General features: G+C 46.3%; 1 protein-coding gene across 1 annotated transcript; it reads left to right on the forward strand.

Annotated features, from left to right (window-relative positions):
* The first annotated feature begins 222 nt into the window (after positions 1–222).
* Positions 223–17818, forward strand: ZFP3 (ZFP3 zinc finger protein). The gene is made up of 2 exons (XM_008010004.3): positions 223–749; positions 12870–17818. Exon 2 carries the CDS (start codon positions 12878–12880, stop codon positions 14390–14392), a length of 1515 nt encoding a protein of 504 aa, XP_008008195.1. The 5' UTR covers positions 223–749; positions 12870–12877; the 3' UTR covers positions 14393–17818.
* Positions 17819–17925: the final 107 nt, after the last annotated feature.

Below are 17925 nucleotides of genomic sequence, written 5' to 3' on the forward strand. Positions count from 1 at the left end.
AGCTGCTTAACCTAGGCCTTTACTCTTAACCTAGGTAATTCCCACTCAATCTTGAGATTTCAGCCCAAACGTCACTCCTGCAAGCCCTCCCGGAACTCAAAGCAGGTCTCCCTTAGCTCCCGCCGAGGAGCGGCCTGTTCCCAGGATCTGCACCCTGTGTTTATCAGACCCACGGAGTCTGTGGAAGGGAAAGACGGGATAAGAACGATGCGGGCTGGGAGAGTTAAAAGGGTCGCGCAATCCGTCCCCGCGGGAATGCAAAGCAGATTCCGGAGTTCTTCAGCCCAGCGCGATGCTTGGAGAGCGACACCAGGGCGCAGAGCGGCAGATAGCGGAGCGGAAGTTCATCCCCGGAGCCGTTCTAGGAAACCCGGAGGACTCAGTTCGTCACTGATCCCGGGGCTGAAGTGGGCGTCGACGGGTGCACTTTGCTGTTCCAGGGAGCCGGCTTGGCAGGCGGCGGTGACGTGGAGCTAGGGCTAGGGCGAGAACCGGCGAAAAGCAAAGCCGGAAAAGGCAAGGGGGCGTTCGTGCGCTGACCACCTGTTCCTCCAGCGGAGTGCGACGCGCGCCGATTGGCTGGAGTGCCGCCCGGGTACCGGAAGTGGCCGATGCCCGTCGCCAGTGACACCGGGACAACAGCTGCGGGCTGTGTGCGAGCGGCCCAGCAGCGCGGAGCTTGAGCGGAGTGAGCGAGCGCGGGGCGGTAGCGGCCTGCGGTGAGACCTCATTCCGTCGCGGCTGTGGGGGTAGGCGGGGGCAGGGCTCCCAACTCCCTGGAGAGCCGAGCGGAAACCCTACGTTTAGGCCCGTTCTGACCGGGGTTCGGTTTGTGACCTTGAAGTTTATGCCTCCCTCCATTGCCCCCGCCCCCAGGCCTTCATTTCCACCTGCACGCAGACAGGGTGGCGCCTGGACACCGCCAGGGACCGTCCCAGCTCTGGTTTGTTGCCTGTCAGCCGTGGGGGCGGGAGAAGCGGGACACACCCTTATGTCCCGAGGTGGGGACCCGTGGGAGCTGTGGTTTTCTCACACATTCCACCCCCAAGTAAACCGCTAGGACGAAATGGCGGGCAGTGTCACAAACTTAAGGCCCCAGTGGCAGATTGTGCTCTGTGCTGCCAGACAAGATACTGGATTATGAGGGGTGGTTGTGAAAAGGAGACAGGTTTGACCTGCAAAGATAGAGCCCTATTATGGGTACCAGAGGGAGAAGAGAGGAAAGGAGGATAACAGTGCCGTAAATTAAATATCACCCAGATTGGGAGGAGGAACTTATTTTTACAAACAGTTATTGACAGCAGCTATGTGTCAGACATTATCCTAGGCTCTTTAGATACAATGATGAATGAAATATCCAGTTAGCCATCAAGAGCATTGCAGAGGCTGGGTGCGGTGGCTCATGCCGGTAATCCCAGCATTTTGGGAGGCCTAGGCGGGAGGATCACTTGAGCCCAGGAGTTCAAGACCAGCCTGGGCAACATAGTGAGACACCATCTGTACAAAAAATAAAGAAATTAGTTGGGTAGTTGGGTGTGGTGGCGCATGCTTCTAGTCCCAGCTACTTGGGAGACTGACGTGGGAGGATTTTCTTGAGCGCGAGAAGTTGAAGCTGCAGTGAGTCTGGGCAATAGAGTCAAGACCCTGTCTCAGAAAAAAGGGAGGTATTGCAGATTCATTATATATATATAAGACAGTTACACAAATTTACTTAACATTTACCAGGTATCTGAAATATGCTAGGTACCCAGAATACCAGGATGAATGCAACAGCATCCTTGCTTATGGTCTAGAGAAGAAAATAGGTATGAAAATTAATAATGCAGTGGGGTAGCTGCTACAAGGTGAAGGAGTAGCTGTCTGCCTTAGAGCATGGGGGTCAGGGAAGAAAATGGAGGGGGTCAGCCGGGTGTGATAGCTCATACCTGTAATCCCAGCACTTTGGGAGGCCAAGGTGGGTGGCTCACCTGAGGTCAGGAGTTTGAGACCAGCCTGGTCAACATGGTGAAACCCTGTCTGTACTAAAAATACAAAAATTAGCCAAGCGTGGTGGCGCACACCTGTAATCCCAGCTATGTAGGAGACTGAGGCAGGAGAATCACTTGAACCTGGGAGGCGGAGGTTGCGGTAAGCCAAGATCGCATTACTGCACTCCAGTCTAGATGAAGAAGTGATACTCCGTCTCAAAAAGAAAAAAATGGAGGGGGGTCTGTCCATGCCTCAGCCGAGGCTTGGAGATGGAGATGCTTGTGAAGTGCACAAAGTAGGCAGTAGATTTCCGGGAAGTGGGAATAACTTGTTCTCAAAGGCAAAGAAGCTTTAAAGAATAGAAAATGTTTAGGCCGGGCACGGTGGCTCACGCCTGTAATCCCAGCACTTTGGGAGGCCAAGGCGGGCAGATCACAAGGTCAGGAGATCGAGACCATCCTGGCTAATATGGTGAGACCCCATCTCTACTAAAAATGCAAAAAAATTTAGCTGGGCATGGTGGCACAGGCCTGTAGTCGCAACTACTATGGAGGCTGAGGCAGGAGAATGGTGTGAACCCAGGAGGCTGAGCTTGCAGTGAGCCGAGGTCGTGCCACTGCGCTCCAGCCTGGGCAACAGAGAGAGACTCCATCTCAAAAAAAAAAAAAAAAAAAAAAAAGAAAAGAAAATGTTTAAACTGCAGGACACTAAGCATGACTGCACCTTCCAGCAGTTAATGGAGTGTGTGGGACAAGAGATGACAAGGGGAAATGGGCTTTCTCGGGGGGACATTGTGAGCCATGAGAAGAAGTTTTTATTCTGTAGGCTTTGGGATGCAATAAACAGGAAGCGACATGATAACTATAGTACAGTGAAAGAGAGAAAAGGGCCAATGAAATGCTGGCCCAGAGGACCAAGAGAGAACCTCTTTCCTGCAGATGTTAGCGAAGACTTTGAGAAGGAGGTGATCCTTGTACTAAATATGGAATATCTGGTAGGATCTGGTCTTTCAGAGGTTGAGGAAAATCATTTGCATCAGTTAAGATGCTTTTGTCTGTAACACAACCCAACTCAAGCTGGCTTTAAAATATGTAAGTATATAGGCTCTCATAATTGGAAGGCAAGAGGTATAGGCTGGGCATGTTGGCTCATGCCTGTAATTCCAGCACTTTGGGAGGCTGAGGCAGGTGGATCACCTGAGGTCAGGAGCTAGCCAACATGGTGAAACCCCGTTTCTACTGAAAATACAAAATTAGCCAGGCCTGGTGACGGATGCCTGTAATACCAGCTACTCGGGAGGCTGAGGCGGGAGAATCGCCTGAGCCTCAAAGGCGGAGGTTGCAGTGAGCCGAGATTGCCATTGCACTCCACTGTGGGAAACAGAGCAAGGCTCTGTCTCAAAAGAAAAAAAAAAAAAAAGAGGTATAGTGGTTGCAGGACTGATTTAATCCTGGCAGCATCTTCCTTGTTTTTCTTTCTTCCTTTTTCTTTTTTTTGTTTTTTTTTTTTATTGAGGCGGAGTCTCGCTCTGTCGCCCAGGCTGGAGTGCAGTGGCGCCATCTCGGCTCACTGCAAGCTCCGCCTCCCGGGTTCATGCCATTCTCCTGCCTCTGCCTCCCGAGTAGCTGGGACTACAGGCGCCTGCCACCACGCCCGTCTAATTTTTGTATTTTTAGTAGAGACGGGGTTTCACCATGTTAGCCAGGGTGGTCTTGATCTCCTGACCTCATGATCCGCCTGCCTCGGCCTCCCAAAGTGCTGGGATTACAGGCGTGAGCCACCGCGCCTGGCCAGTATCTCCCTTGTTTTCCTTAGCTTTAGCTGCCCTCATCCACAGACTGGTAGTGAGATGGCAGCAGCAGGTACAGGCAATAATATATGGAAGTGTTATCTTATGGTTCTCTCAGGATGGCAGGAAACTATTCTCAGAAGCTCCCAGCAAACTTCCTCAAAATATTGACCCAGATGAAGGTGGATGTCCATTTCTGAACCAGGAATTCCTGAATCCTTGCTGTTTCTGAACCAGTGCTTTGCAAGAATTAGGACATTTATTTGACTGGGTTAACTCAGTTGGAGTGTACTGCTGGAGCTCTTGGATAAGGTTAGATCTCTGGCAAGGAAAGCAAAGCCACTGCAAATATTTTTGCTCACATACCCTGTAAAATAATTTTGGAAGGTTTGTATCTCTTTATACACTTGCAAGTTGACATCCAAAACATTTCCATTTCTCATACATTTTAGTGAGTTTCAAAGTATATTCTTTTTGAGGTATTAAAAATTTTCAAAATAAAGCCTCATCCCAGCTTCCCAGATACCTTCCCTTGGTTACCTTCCCTCGGAGCACAAAGAAGGTGCTCGTCACATCCTTCACCATCTCTGTAACCTCCTTCTGTTAGCACCCCACTCCTCCGAGCCCCACTTCATTTCCATGCCTGTCTCACTCAGTCATCTCAGCTCTGTCCTGACTAACCTCCCTAGGCCTCACCTCCTCAGTCTTCTACCACACACCTCCCTGGATTCTCAAACTGCCAGAACTGCCACTGAAAGAAGTCAGGAGAGCATGGTGATTGGCCTCTCTTCACTCTGATGCTCTCTGGTGTGCTTGTTTCATCAGGAGGTGGTGAGGGTTAATGTCTGTACATTGCTTAGCACTTAGAGCTTATCATTACCCTCCACATCAAAATGTCAGTGCTGCCTTGCTCATCTTCCCCCCTTCCATATTTATCCCACCCTTGTGTATGCCACATTGAAATCCAAATGTTTTTTCTGTTTCTGTTCTTTGTTTGTTTGTTTGTTTGTTTGTTTGAGACGGAGTCTCACTCTGTCGCTCGGGCTGGAGTGCGGTGGCACGTTCTCGGCTCACTGCAAGCTCCGCCTCCCCAGGGTTAATACCATTCTCCTGCCTCAGCCTCCCGAGTAGCTGGGACTACAGGTGCCCGCCACCATGCCCGGCTAATTTTTTGTGTTTTTAGTAGAGACAGGGTTTTACCATGTTAGCCAGGATGGTCTTGATCTCCTAACCTCGTGATCCACCCGCCTCAGCCTCCCAAAGTACTGGGATTACATATCAGTAAATACATATTTTAAAAATTTTTTTTAAATTATAGGGGCTGGGCACGCCTATGATCCTGGCACTTTGAGAGGCTAAGGTGGGCACATCACTTAAGCCCAGGAGTTTGAGACCATACTGGCCAACATGGTGAAACCTGTCTCTAGAAAAATTACAGAAAAACTGGCTGGGCACAGTGATGCATGCCTATAGTCCCAGGTTACCTAGGTGGCTGAGGTGGGAGGATTACCTGAGGCTGGGAGGTCAAAGCTGCAGTGAGCTGTGATTGCACCACTGCACTCCAGCCTGGATAAGAATAAGAGACCAGCCTGCACTCCAGAATAAGAGACCCTATCTCAAAAAATAAAGTAAAATTTTTGGGGCAGCAAAGATTGGGACTTGTATTACAAAAGGTCCAAGAAACACAACAAATTATCTCTGTATGGCACGCTAGAGGATTTTCCACCACAGACTGATGCACCATGGTGACCTTAAGGAGACAAAATTTTTAAAATATGTAATCAGGTTGTCAGTCAGCTGACAGATTATGCTGTAATGTTTTACTACAAATCACCGTGTGGCTTTTTAGCAGATAAGTTCAAAAAGTTGTGATATTGCTATCATAAGAGATTACTGTAAATGTAGATTTATGCAGTTTGGGCAAAATCAGGTCCAGTTACAGTAACTAGCGTCAGTTTGATAAGCATAACAGAAAGGTGGTTTTTAACTCAGAAAAGGTAAGCAGTCAGTTGTATTATATCTGCCCTGTCTGCTCTCGGGTTTAGGGGAGGGGAGGGGCAATCTAGATTGAGAAAAGGAAAAAAGTCTGAGGAGGAACTGGCAATGCACCATAATTCTGCTGCTTGGCCCCTGTGTTGATCTGCCTGTAGGCCAGATTTTGGGGAGAGATGGATACACCACATTAAGAGTAGGATAACTCCAGTCATTAAGACTTTGTAGGCCAGGCGCAGTGGCTCACGCTTGTAATCCCAGCACTTTGGGAGGCTGAGGTGGGTGGATCACCTGAGGTCAGGAGTTCCAGACCAGCCTGACCAACATGGAGAAACCCCGTCTCTTCTAAAAATACAAAATTAGCCGGGCGTGATGGTGCATGCCTGTAATCCCAGCTACTTGGGAGGCTGAAGAGGAGAATTGCTTGAACCCGGGAGGTGGAGGTTGCATTGAGCTGAGATCACACCACTGCACTCCAGCTGGGGAACAAGAGCGAAACTCCATCTCAAAAACAAACAAAAGAAAAGACTTTGTAACAGTGGTTTTCAAACCTGGCTGGGCATCAGAATCACCTAGGGCACTTGTTTAAAATACAGATCTCTTGGCCCCACTAGAGATTCTGATTCTGAGACATCTGAGACGGGATCTGGAAATTAGTATTTTTAACAGATTTCTCAGTGGATTCTTATGCAACTAGCCTAGTTCCAGACCAAGAACCATTGTTTAAGATCTTCTAACAAGATCTTACTGCCATGATTTCAGGGCGGCTAAGCAATTTTCAGGATTTTATGTGGATTTCCATGTAGATTTTCCTTTCCTTTCCTTTCCTTTTTCCTTTTTCCTTTCCTTTCTTTTTTCTTTTCAGATGGAGTCTGGCTCTGTCGCCCAGGCTGGAGTACAATGGCGCAATCTCAGCCCACTGCATACTCCACCTCCCAGGTTCAAGCGATTCTCCCGCCTCACCCTCCTGAGTAGCTGGGATTTTAGGCGCTCACCATCATGCCCAGCCAATTTTTGTATTTTTGTAGAGATGAGGTTTCACCATGTTGGCCAGGCTGGTCTTGAACTCCTGACCTCAAGTGATCTGCCCGCCTCGGCCTCCTGAAGTGCTGGGATTACAGGCATGAGCTACCATGCCCAGCTCATGTAGATTTTCATCTAGGTAATATGGTCCTTTAGAAATTTTATTTCTTCTTGTTAATTAATAGATATCTGGTTTCTACATCAGTACTTTATGAATGAGGCTTTTTGAGCTTGCTTTCCTTGGGCGCATTGAAAAGACAAATTTAGGTCTGCCAAGTTGAGGATCCTATTCTGAGCTATGGAGCCCCAGTAGAGGTCTGCCTGTCATCCCCAAACTGAGGACCAGTGCTCAACCTGCACTCCTCCAGTAGCACCTCCGTCTTATCTCTCTTCAGAAACATTTAATTTCAGATGGAGAAAAGTGAGGAAGTGAGAAACGGAAAGATAGAAAATTGTATTTGGGAACTTGAATTTAGGCTATGAGAAGTGGTGTTTCCATATGAGTCTGAGGCCTAATGTATGGCTGTGCCTCTGGAAAAATCAACCAAATGGAGATTGGCTTTGATTGATTTGTATTTGATAAAATACCCTTAAAGCAGTATTTAATAAATGACATTGAAGGCCGGGCGCAGTGGCTCAAGCCTGTAATCCCAGCACTTTGGGAGGCCAGAGACGGGCGGATCACGAGGTCAGGAGATCAGGACCATCCTGGCTAACACAGTGAAACACCCATCTCTACTAAAAAATACATAAAACTAGCCGGGCAAGGTGATGGGCGCCTGTAGTCCCAGCTGCTTGGGAGGCTGAAGCAGGAGAATGGCGTGAACCCGGGAGGTGGAGCTTGTAGTGAGCCGAGATTGTGCCACTGCACTCCAGCCTGGGCGACAGAGCGAGACTCCGTCTCAAAAAAAAAAAAAAAAAATGACATTGATATTGTGTTGCTGGCAGAATGCAAAGTAAAATAATGATCAGAGCGGGTAAGATTTAGTTGGGGAAGGCTTTCTGTGTTTTTTTGAGATGGAGTCTTGCTCTGTTGCCCAGGCTGGAGTACAGTGGAGTGATCTTGGCTCACTACAACCTGTGCCTCCTGGGCTCAAGTGATGCTCCTGCCTCACCCTCCCCAGTAGCTGGGACTATAGATGCACACCACCACGCCCGGCTAATTTTTTTTTGTGTAGTTTTAGTAGAGTCAAGGTTTCACCATGTTGGCCAGACTGCTCTCGAACTCTTGACCTCAGGTGATCTGCCTGCCTTAGCCTCCCAAAGTGCTGGGATTACAGGCATGAGCCACTGCGCCTGGCCAGGGGAGACTTTCTGAATTGCAGGGTTTTTTTGTTTAGTTTAGTTTAGTTTTTTGTTTTGTTTTGTTTTTTTGAGATGGAGGCTCGCTGTGTCGCCCAGTCTGGAGTATAGTGGCACAATCTTGGCTCACTGCAAGCTCCACCTCCCGGGTTCACACCATTCTCCTGCCTCAGCCTCCTGAGTAGCTGGGACTACAGGTGCCTGCCACCTCGCCCGGCTAATTTTTTGTATTTTTAGTAGAGATGGAGTTTCACCGTGTTAGGCAGGATGGTCTCGATCTCCTGACCTCGTGATCCACCCGCCTCTGCCTCCCAAAGTGCTGGGATTATAGGCGTGAGCCACCGCGCCCGGCCCTGAATTTGAGTTTTAAACTAAGTCCTGGTTACTTGACTGGGGATAAATATATACCTAACTTCTGTTGTATCTTGTTTTTACTAAGAAACAGTGATTTGCCATTTATTGTGGTACACATGTCGGCTCTATGAATGCTGATTTTGTAAAGAACTAGATGATGGAAAAGAAGCAACTCTAGGAGGCATGAGGATGAAAAGGAAAGACCAGAGAGGGGCTTGGAAGCAGATGGAGACTGAAATGGCAGCTTGTGGAACTTGCTGTTGGGTAGGGATGACAGAGAATATATTTAAGACAGTACTTCCCAACTCAGATGGTACCATGGAGGAAGAAGACACCTAAATGCTCGACAGTGGATTCTTACAGTGGTATAGATACACATTACCTATCATTTGCAAAGAGTTCATCAAAAAGAAGTACAGTTCTTAGGTGCCCTCTCTTACTTCATGGGAAAATGAGAGAAGATGCTGCGATGGGGAAAATTGAAGAAAGTTCCATCTCATTTTCGGGTGTAGCACAAAGAGCTTCTAAGACTTCAGGATTCCAGTAGGTTCCTTCCAGGTGTCTGGGGAGGGGGACATTGCCAGGGCTTCCCTGATGAGTGACTGGAGGTGCCTGAGCCAGATGGTGTTAGTAAGCAACATCCTGTGGATAACGGGAGGCTGGGCAGAGAGAAGGGGAGTCCAAAGTCACCCCCAAATCTCCACTTTTCCCCTTCCCTTACCACATGACTGCAGCCTCCTCTGCTGCTCAGGGTCTTTTTTCTTCAGTGATCTCCTCCTTTCTTCACTCTTGACCCCTGTCTTTCTGCTGGAACTATTCCTTCTAATGTAAACATGTCCCTATCTCAGAGAAAAGCCATTCTCTATAGTACTATCTTGGTCTTCTCCTTTCATCCACTTTTTTTTTTTTTTTTTTTTTTTAAAGAAGCAGCAAATTCATTATTCAGTCCACTACCAGCTGATTTTTGCTTCTGTCATTCCCCTGAATCTGTGCTCACAGTTCATATATGACTATTGTCTCAGTAGACATTTTCTTTTTTTTTCTTTTCGAGACGGAGTCTCGCTCTGTCACCCGGGCTGGAGTGCAGCGGCGTGATCTTGGCTCACTGCAAGCTCCGCCTCCCGGGTTCACGCCATTCTCCTGCCTCAGCCTCCCGAGTAGCTGGGACTACAGGCGCCCGCCACCATGCCCGGCTAATTCTTTGTATTTTTAATAGAGACAGGGTTTCATCGTGTTAGCCAGGTTGGTCTCGATCTCCTGACCTCGTGATCCGCCCATCTCGGCCTCCCAAAGTGCTGGGATTACAGGCTTGAGCTACCGCGCCTGGCTGATTTTTTTTTTTTTTGAGATGGAGTCTTGCTCTGTTGCCCAGGCTGGAGTGCAGTGGCGTGATCTCCGCTCACTGCACGCTCCGCCACCTCCCGGGTTTACGCCATTCTCCTGCCTCAGTCTCCCTAGAAGCTGGGACTACAGGCGCCCGCCACCATGCCTGGCTAATTTTTTTTTGTATTTTCAGTAGAGACGGGGTTTTACCGTGTTCACCAGGATGATCTCGATCTCCTGACCTCGTGATCCACCCATCTCGGCCTCCCAAAGTGCTGGGATTACAGGCGTGAGCCACCGCGCCCGGCTTAACTCCTTGGTTTAGAAAAACCATCCCATAGTTGTGCATTGTCTGAAGGATGAAGTTCCATACATGCCCACACCCCCTTGAGAATCACCTTCCACAATGAACACTCCTCACGGGAGGATTGTATTCCTCAGATTTGCTGTAGTGCACAAATATACTGCCCTAAGCAAAGGCCACTTGAATATTAGTTCCAAGTTGTTTACCATCTGAACAAAGGTCAAGCTTATTCTCTTGACATTTGGACCCCTTGTCTGTGGTGGGGACAGCTAAATCCCCAGGACAATTTTATTAGGTATAGGTTTGGCCTCGTATAATAACAAAACCCCCCCAATATCTTAAGCAAGGCAAAAGCTTATTTCTCTCTTGGATAAATGAAGTCCAGAGGCTGGCATTCCAGGAATGGTATGGCAGTGCCATGGAGTCATCAGGGACCCAGGTTCCTTCCAGCTATGATCCCCAGTCCTAGGGTATACCAGTATACTCATGGTCTAGGATGGTGTCCAGCTATCACATCATGCTCTGGGAACAGCATGGAAGATAAGATGGAATAAATGTATCCCCTCATCCTTCAGATTTCCTAGTAGTCCCATGTGTTTTCATTTGCATCTCACTGTCTCATTGGGTAGAATATGATCATTCGGCCAATCCCAACTGCAAAAATTAAAAAGCTGGGGAATGTGTTTTTTATTAGCTAGGCTAATTGCCATACTACATAAATTTATTATTCTATTATCAGGCAATGGGGAATAAGAGATATTGGGGTAGGCAACTAAACATTTTTGCCACAACTAAAAATCTTTCTAAAAGTTTAAAAAATGTACTCCCCCCGCCCCCCACCGCCACCCAAGAAACAAGGTGTCTTGTTCTGTTGCCCAGGCTGGAGTGCAGTGGCACAATCACAGCTCATTGCAACCTTGACCTCCTGGGCTCAAGTGACCCTCCTACCTCAGCCTCCCCAGTAGCTGAGACCACAGACACATACCTCTGCCCCTGGCCAATTTTTTTTTTGAGACGGAGTCTCGCTCTGTCACCCAGGCTGGAGTGCAGTGGCGCCATCTCAGCTCACTGCAAGCTCCGCCTCCCGGGTTCACACCATTCTCCTGCCTCAGCCTCCCAAGTAGCCCGCCACCATGCCCGGCTAATTTTTTTGTATTTTTAGTAGAGACGGGGTTTCACCATGTTAGCCAGGATGGTCTCGATCTCCTGACCTTGTGATCTGCCCGCCTCGGCCTCCCAAAGTGCTGCGATTACAGGCGTGAGCCACCGCGCCCGGCCCAAAAATGTACTCTTTAAGATTTATGAAGGTATTAAGAAAATACTATAAGAGGGCTGATTACAAAATATGTAATTATCAACCGCATTAGTATATATAAAAGTAATAGCCAGTTACAAAATGTAAGAAAAACTCACTAAAGGAAAAGAGGTACAGAGACATGATGAACATAAAAACGACGTCAGAATAAGTTTGGACTACAAATTTATACTAAAGTTTACTTGGGAAGATATGAGAATAGACGGGAAAGGTCTGAAAAAGAAAACTGAGAGAGAACTTTCTCTAGCATATATTAAAAATGTTAATAAAGCTAACAGGTTGAACTGTTTGATATTAGAGAAGACACAGATCAGTGGAACGGAATAGAATCCGGAAGTTGGCCCAAATATAGATGGATATTTAGACTATGGAGTAGGTGGCATTTTAAATCAGTAGGGGAGAGAATTATTCAGTAAATGGTATTGACACAATTCACTAGCCATCTGGAGAAGATTAAAGCCAGTGGCTCCGAACATCAGGGAGTCAAAAGGTGGTGCTTCTGTGCTAGTTTCAGTTAAGACACATTCACCTTTTGAAGGGGGTAAGCCCTGTATGTCCCCTCTCCTGCTCTACACAGCTGATGAGTACCAGAGAACAGGACTAAGAATAATCCTCTTGTTACTCATTTTGCTGTTACTTCCCCTATACACCCAAAAGTTATTTCTATTAACTTGTCCTTTTTTTTTTTTTTTTTTTGAGACAGGGTCTCACTCTGTCACCCAGGCTGGAGTGCAGTGGTGCAGTCTCGACTCACTGCAACCTCTGCCTCCCTGGTTCAAGTGATTGTCCTGCCTCAGCCCCCCAAGAAGCTGGGAATACAGGTGTCCGCCACTATGCCCAGTTAATTTTTGTATTTTTAGTAGACAGGGTTTCACCATGTTGCCCAGGTTGGTCTTGAACTCCTGAGCTCAAGTGATCCACCCACCTCGACCTCCCAAAGTGCTGGGATTACAGGTGTGAACCACCATGTCATTTCTGTCCCTTCTTTCAACATTTATCATATACCTATCTATTAATATGGCCACCATTTTCCCTAGATGTTTTCTTTATCACCTTCAGGTTCTATCCCAACTCACCATTAATGTTATGGAACTTTTTTTAAATCAGCATCTCCTTACCATCCATTTCCTACTTCTCTCTTGAAATCTCTTCTCACTCCTGTTAGTCAGCATCCACTGTTTAGCATGTCCACCATAATCCTAAATCTTTACCTTGTTTTTGGCAGCATGCTGTCATGTCACCAGATACCAAGACTGTTTTGTTGTTCTGAGACAGGGTCTTGCTTTGTCACTCAGGCTGAAGTGCAGTGGTGTGTTTCAGCTCACTGCAGCCTTGACCTCCCCAGGCTCAAGCAATCCCCTGCCTCAGCTGCCCTCTTCCCCTTACGAAGAGTGTTTTTGATTGCTATGAGAACTACATCAAAGCTCTGTTCTCCTACAGTGTTAGCTTCATTTAACTATGATACAGTCCCTTCACATACTTACCCTTTCTCGTTTCAGATTGTGAGATGGGGACTGAGAACAAGGAGGTGATTCCCAAGGAAGAAATTTCTGAAGAATCTGAGCCACATGGGTCAATATTAGAAAAATTTCCAAAAGTGGTTTACCAAGGTGATGAGTTTGGAGCAGGATGTGAAGAAGACAGGTTGGAGGGACATTCGAGAGAGGAGTCCATGGAAGAGGTTATAGAGCAGATGTCTCCTCAGGAGAGAGACTTTCCATCAGGGTTGATGATCTTTAAGAAATCACCCTCAAGTGAGAAAGACCAGGAGAAGAATGAGAGTGAGAGAGGCTGCAGTCCCAGCGCAAATCTGGTTACACATCAGGGAGCTACTACAACAGAGGGAGAGAGCGCATTTGCTACCTCTGGCCAAAACTTCATAGAGATTTTAGAATCTCACAAAACACAGAGAAGTTCTGTGGGAGAAAAGCCTCACGCGTGTAAAGAGTGTGGGAAAGCCTTTAATCAGAACTCACATCTCATCCAGCATATGAGAGTTCACAGTGGAGAAAAACCCTTTGAATGCCAAGAATGTGGAAAGACATTCGGAACTAATTCAAGCCTTCGACGGCACCTGAGAATTCATGCTGGAGAAAAACCCTTTGCTTGTAATGAATGTGGAAAGGCCTTCATTCAGAGTTCACATCTTATCCACCATCATAGAATTCATACTGGAGAGAGGCCCTATAAATGTGAAGAATGTGGTAAAGCCTTCAGTCAAAATTCAGCCCTTATTCTACACCAGAGAATCCATACTGGAGAGAAACCGTATGAATGTAATGAATGTGGGAAGACCTTTAGGGTTAGTTCACAGCTTATTCAGCATCAGAGAATTCATACTGAAGAAAGATACCATGAATGCAACGAGTGTGGCAAAGCCTTCAAGCATAGCTCAGGCCTTATCAGACACCAGAAAATTCATACTGGAGAAAAACCGTATCTGTGTAATGAATGTGGGAAGGGCTTTGGTCAGAGTTCGGAGCTTATCCGGCATCAGAGAATTCATACAGGGGACAAACCCTATGAATGTAATGAATGTGGGAAAACTTTCGGCCAGAACTCAGAGATTATTAGACATATTAGAATTCATACTGGTGAGAAGCCCTATGTATGTAAGGAATGTGGGAAGGCCTTCAGGGGAAACTCAGAACTTCTTAGACACGAGAGAATTCACACTGGAGAGAAACCCTATGAATGCTTTGAGTGTGGAAAGGCTTTCAGGCGGACCTCTCACCTGATTGTCCACCAGAGAATTCATACTGGAGAGAAACCCCATCAGTGTAATGAGTGTGCAAGAACCTTTTGGGATAATTCTGAGCTGCTTCTCCACCAGAAAATTCATATTGGAGAGAAACCTTATGAATGTAGTGAGTGTGAGAAAACATTTAGCCAGCATTCCCAACTTATCATACATCAGAGAATTCACACTGGAGAGAAGCCTTATGAGTGCCAAGAATGTCAAAAGACTTTTAGTCGGAGCTCTCACCTCCTCCGACATCAAAGTGTTCACTGTATGGAGTAATCTGCAAAATAGGAAAGTTTTTAGGGGAAAAGCTAAAGTCCAACGTATTCATTTGTTTATACTATGTGTCCCAAGTATTCAAATCAAATGAATGGACAGAATCTCTGTCCTCCCACTGATCTTAAACAGTGGGTTGAAGAAGATGAGGCACTTTTTTTTTTTTTTTAAGTGGTGGGGTGTTGCTCTGTTGCCCAGCATGGGATGCAGTGGCACAATCATAACTGACTGCTTCCTTGAACTGCTGGGCTCGAGCAGTCCTCCTGCCTCAGCCTTCCGAGTAGCTAGGACTGCAGGTACTAATGAGGCACTTTTATGAATTATTCATTGAGAGGTTTCAATGTACTGAGTTAAATCAGAAAAGCTATTTCAGGCCTTAATTTCCCCTCTGTCCTTCTTCCTGTCCCTTCTCCTCCCCCAGTGGATCACATAACAAACATTAAGGGTCTGTACCAGCCATCTTTCCTAAATTACTCTTCAGCAAAATTGTGGGAACAGGATTCCACCACCTCCTAAGAATGACAGAGTTGACTCACTGAATGTTACCCCCTGAAATATTAGAAAGTCATAACTTAGAAGACACACCTCATTTCCCCTGTCCACTGTTTAGCACTGGAATAATTTAGTAAGTTTTTATTAGCTTCAAAGTTTTCCAGCCCTGCTATCAAGTTACTTTAGAAGATGGCAGCATTAATGAAGAAGCAGGGTCATTTCACATCTGTTAGGCTTCCTTATTCATCTGAAGAGGCTGCCATGATGGAGGAACTGCCAGGCAATTTACAACAGGGTTATAAGTGAAGGCCTTAGCATCCAGAGGGGCCGATTAGGCAACAACAGGGGATAAACAATTGCAGTCACACTACTTGGCACGGGCAGAAGCAGCTATTCAGGAGCTGTCCACGCTTCAGGGGTGCTCAGACTGACTGCTCCTAAGAATTCTGCTGCATACATTTTTGGCCCCATCTGCCACTGCTGACAGATACTGTGACGGGAAGTAGTAGAGAGGACTGTGGCTTCGCCTCCTCCAGGCACCTGGCTACAGTGGTGAGCCAGTGCACCTGATGACAAACCAGGGTCTGGCCTTGCCAAAGCACTTCAGTTCTCATTACCTGGACCCCACTGGAGGCCCTGGCTAAGTCAGGATGTGGCAGCCTCTTCTTGGTTTTCCCCCTTGGCCTTGAAATTCTTTTTTCTTGAATAACTTTTAAAAAACAGAGATAAGGTCTTGCTGTGTTGCCCAGGCTGGTCTTGAATGCCTGGGCTCCAGTGACCTTTTTGCCTCCTCTTCCCAAAGTATTGCGATTACAGGTGTGAGCTACCATGCCCAGACTTGAAATTGTTTCTTCACCATCGCTGCATGTTTTTTGTGTTCTATATTTATTTCTTCTTTAAGGAAACACAGCCTCCATTTTTTATGTGTCCATGTTTCTGAGGCAGTGGCTGTTAGTGGGAATTGCACTAATGGGGGTCCAGCAGGCCTGGGGTCTGGTCTTAGTGCTAGACCTTGAGTAAGGCACTTCACCTGCTGGTCTCCAATTTTCTCATCTGTAAAATGGAAGAGTTGAACTAAATGATTGCTAAAGTTTCAGCCAGCCCAGTAATTCCTTAATTCTTTAAAAATTTAACTTTAAATATCTTTATTGTTCTTTAACCTCGTCTTTGTTACACTAGTATTAGTCACTAATATTTATTGAGTGTTTACTACCTGACAGGCACAGTGCCAGTTTACATTTTAATTTTCACATCATTTCTATGATATGGGTACTCATTTTTTTAAAGCAAGCTTTATGGAGGTATAATTTACATACTATAAAATGTACCTGTTTTAAGTGTTCAGTTGAATGATTTTTAATTTATATAGTGGTGCAACCATCAATGATGTGGGTATTCTTACCCCAATTTAAAAGATAAGGAGGGGGCAGAAGGGGCAGTGTTAAGTAATTGACGCATGGTTACACAGCTAGGAAGAGCGAGAGCCAAGACTCCAAACCTGGTTGATGGTCTTAACCACTGTGCTGTGCTGCAGACAGGCACATTCATTCCTGCCTTATCTGAACTCCTGTGCACATTTTCTATTACTGATTTCTACGGAGATTTGAATATAATGAATTTAAATCATGTCCTTGGTAACAGAACTGATCACAGCCAAAATAATTCACCAAATGGGTTTATTCTGTACTCCAATATAGGTGTCTTCCCAGGTTTATCTACTTGGCTTGAGAAAAGGGTTGTACAAATAGATGACTGCAGAGTTTTCACGTCCTTCCAGATACCTCTGCCTGGAGCAGTCACACTCTTGGTAAGGGAAGCTGTTTGATTCACTTCTTCCCTTTGGTTGATGACAAGTGAAGTGCGCCCTCTTCCTCCTGTTCTCATTGCTGGAGCGCAGACTGAACTGTGTCCAGACCATCTCTTTCCCACAGGACACCTGGATCTCACCGTCCCTTCCATGCCTGATTCCGTTGGCATGTTTCATTGCCACATTTACCTCTTGTCAGCCCTGACAGAGAATTCGGCACCCCTTCAGGCTTCTCCTAAACAATCTATTCACACAAACACCCCTGAGCAATCTGGACTTCACTGAAGATAGTGTGTAAGCAAAGGAGAAGAGCTCACACTGTGCATCCTATTAGACGTTTTGTTCTCAGAAGTACCTTATTGGCCAAACCACCAGTGCAGGTTTTTCTCTTTGTCCTTCCCTCTCAAGGCTCAGTCACCTCAACTTCTTTTTGCCTACTAGATATCCAGTCCATCCCCTCACTTCCCCTGGCCCTAGCTCAATCCCATCACTGCTCAGTAAAACCTAGATATCCAGTCCATCCCCTCACTTCCCCTGGCCCTAGCTCAATCCCATCACTGCTCAGCAAAACGTCCTCTAGTTCACCATTAATTCAATGGAACATTAGGAGGCAATTTAGTGACCTGTTGTACCTGAGCATGTTCTTAAGGGGGAAGTCTCACGTCTCATTCCCAGAAAAATCTACCATATATAGATATATATTCCCTACCCGCCTGCCCCCCCCGCCAAAGATTGCTGGTGAATGAAATTACCTGCATCTTGTTAGGTACACTATACGCAAATCCTTAACCTCCATTCCCTGTCCTCTTCCACATCTTACCCAGATATCTCAGGAAGATTTTTCTTTCCCTTCTGTTTGCCTCCCTCTTCGACTCACTTGGGAGTCAGCATCTGACCACAGTCATGACTGGTAATGATGATTTGTGCAAATACTATGAAGGACATGAATTGTCTTAATTTTAGACCCATTAAAAAACCGCACAGGCCTCAATCTTAAAGTCCTACCTAAATACCCAGAAATACACTTCAGAAGTTTTGAAGCTATGCCCATGTACATTTTCTTCCTTCCCTAATTTTAATGGTATACTAACACCTTAGGTGAATAAAATTTCTTTACTATTTTATTGAGATAATGCCTTTGTCATGTTTATTATTCCAAATTGCATTATGTTTCACTATAGTTTTTAATAGGACTTTGGTTACCAGTTTTGTCCCCACCTTGTAAGTTTCACCTTAC

Source organism: Chlorocebus sabaeus, chromosome 16, assembly GCF_047675955.1.
Source record: "Chlorocebus sabaeus isolate Y175 chromosome 16, mChlSab1.0.hap1, whole genome shotgun sequence".
Taxonomy (NCBI): Eukaryota; Metazoa; Chordata; class Mammalia; order Primates; family Cercopithecidae; genus Chlorocebus; species Chlorocebus sabaeus.

Excerpts from the sequence above, each read along its gene's own strand:
- ZFP3 (XM_008010004.3), top strand. The coding sequence starts at position 12,878 with ATGGGGACTGAGAACAAGGAGGTGATTCCCAAGGAAGAAATTTCTGAA.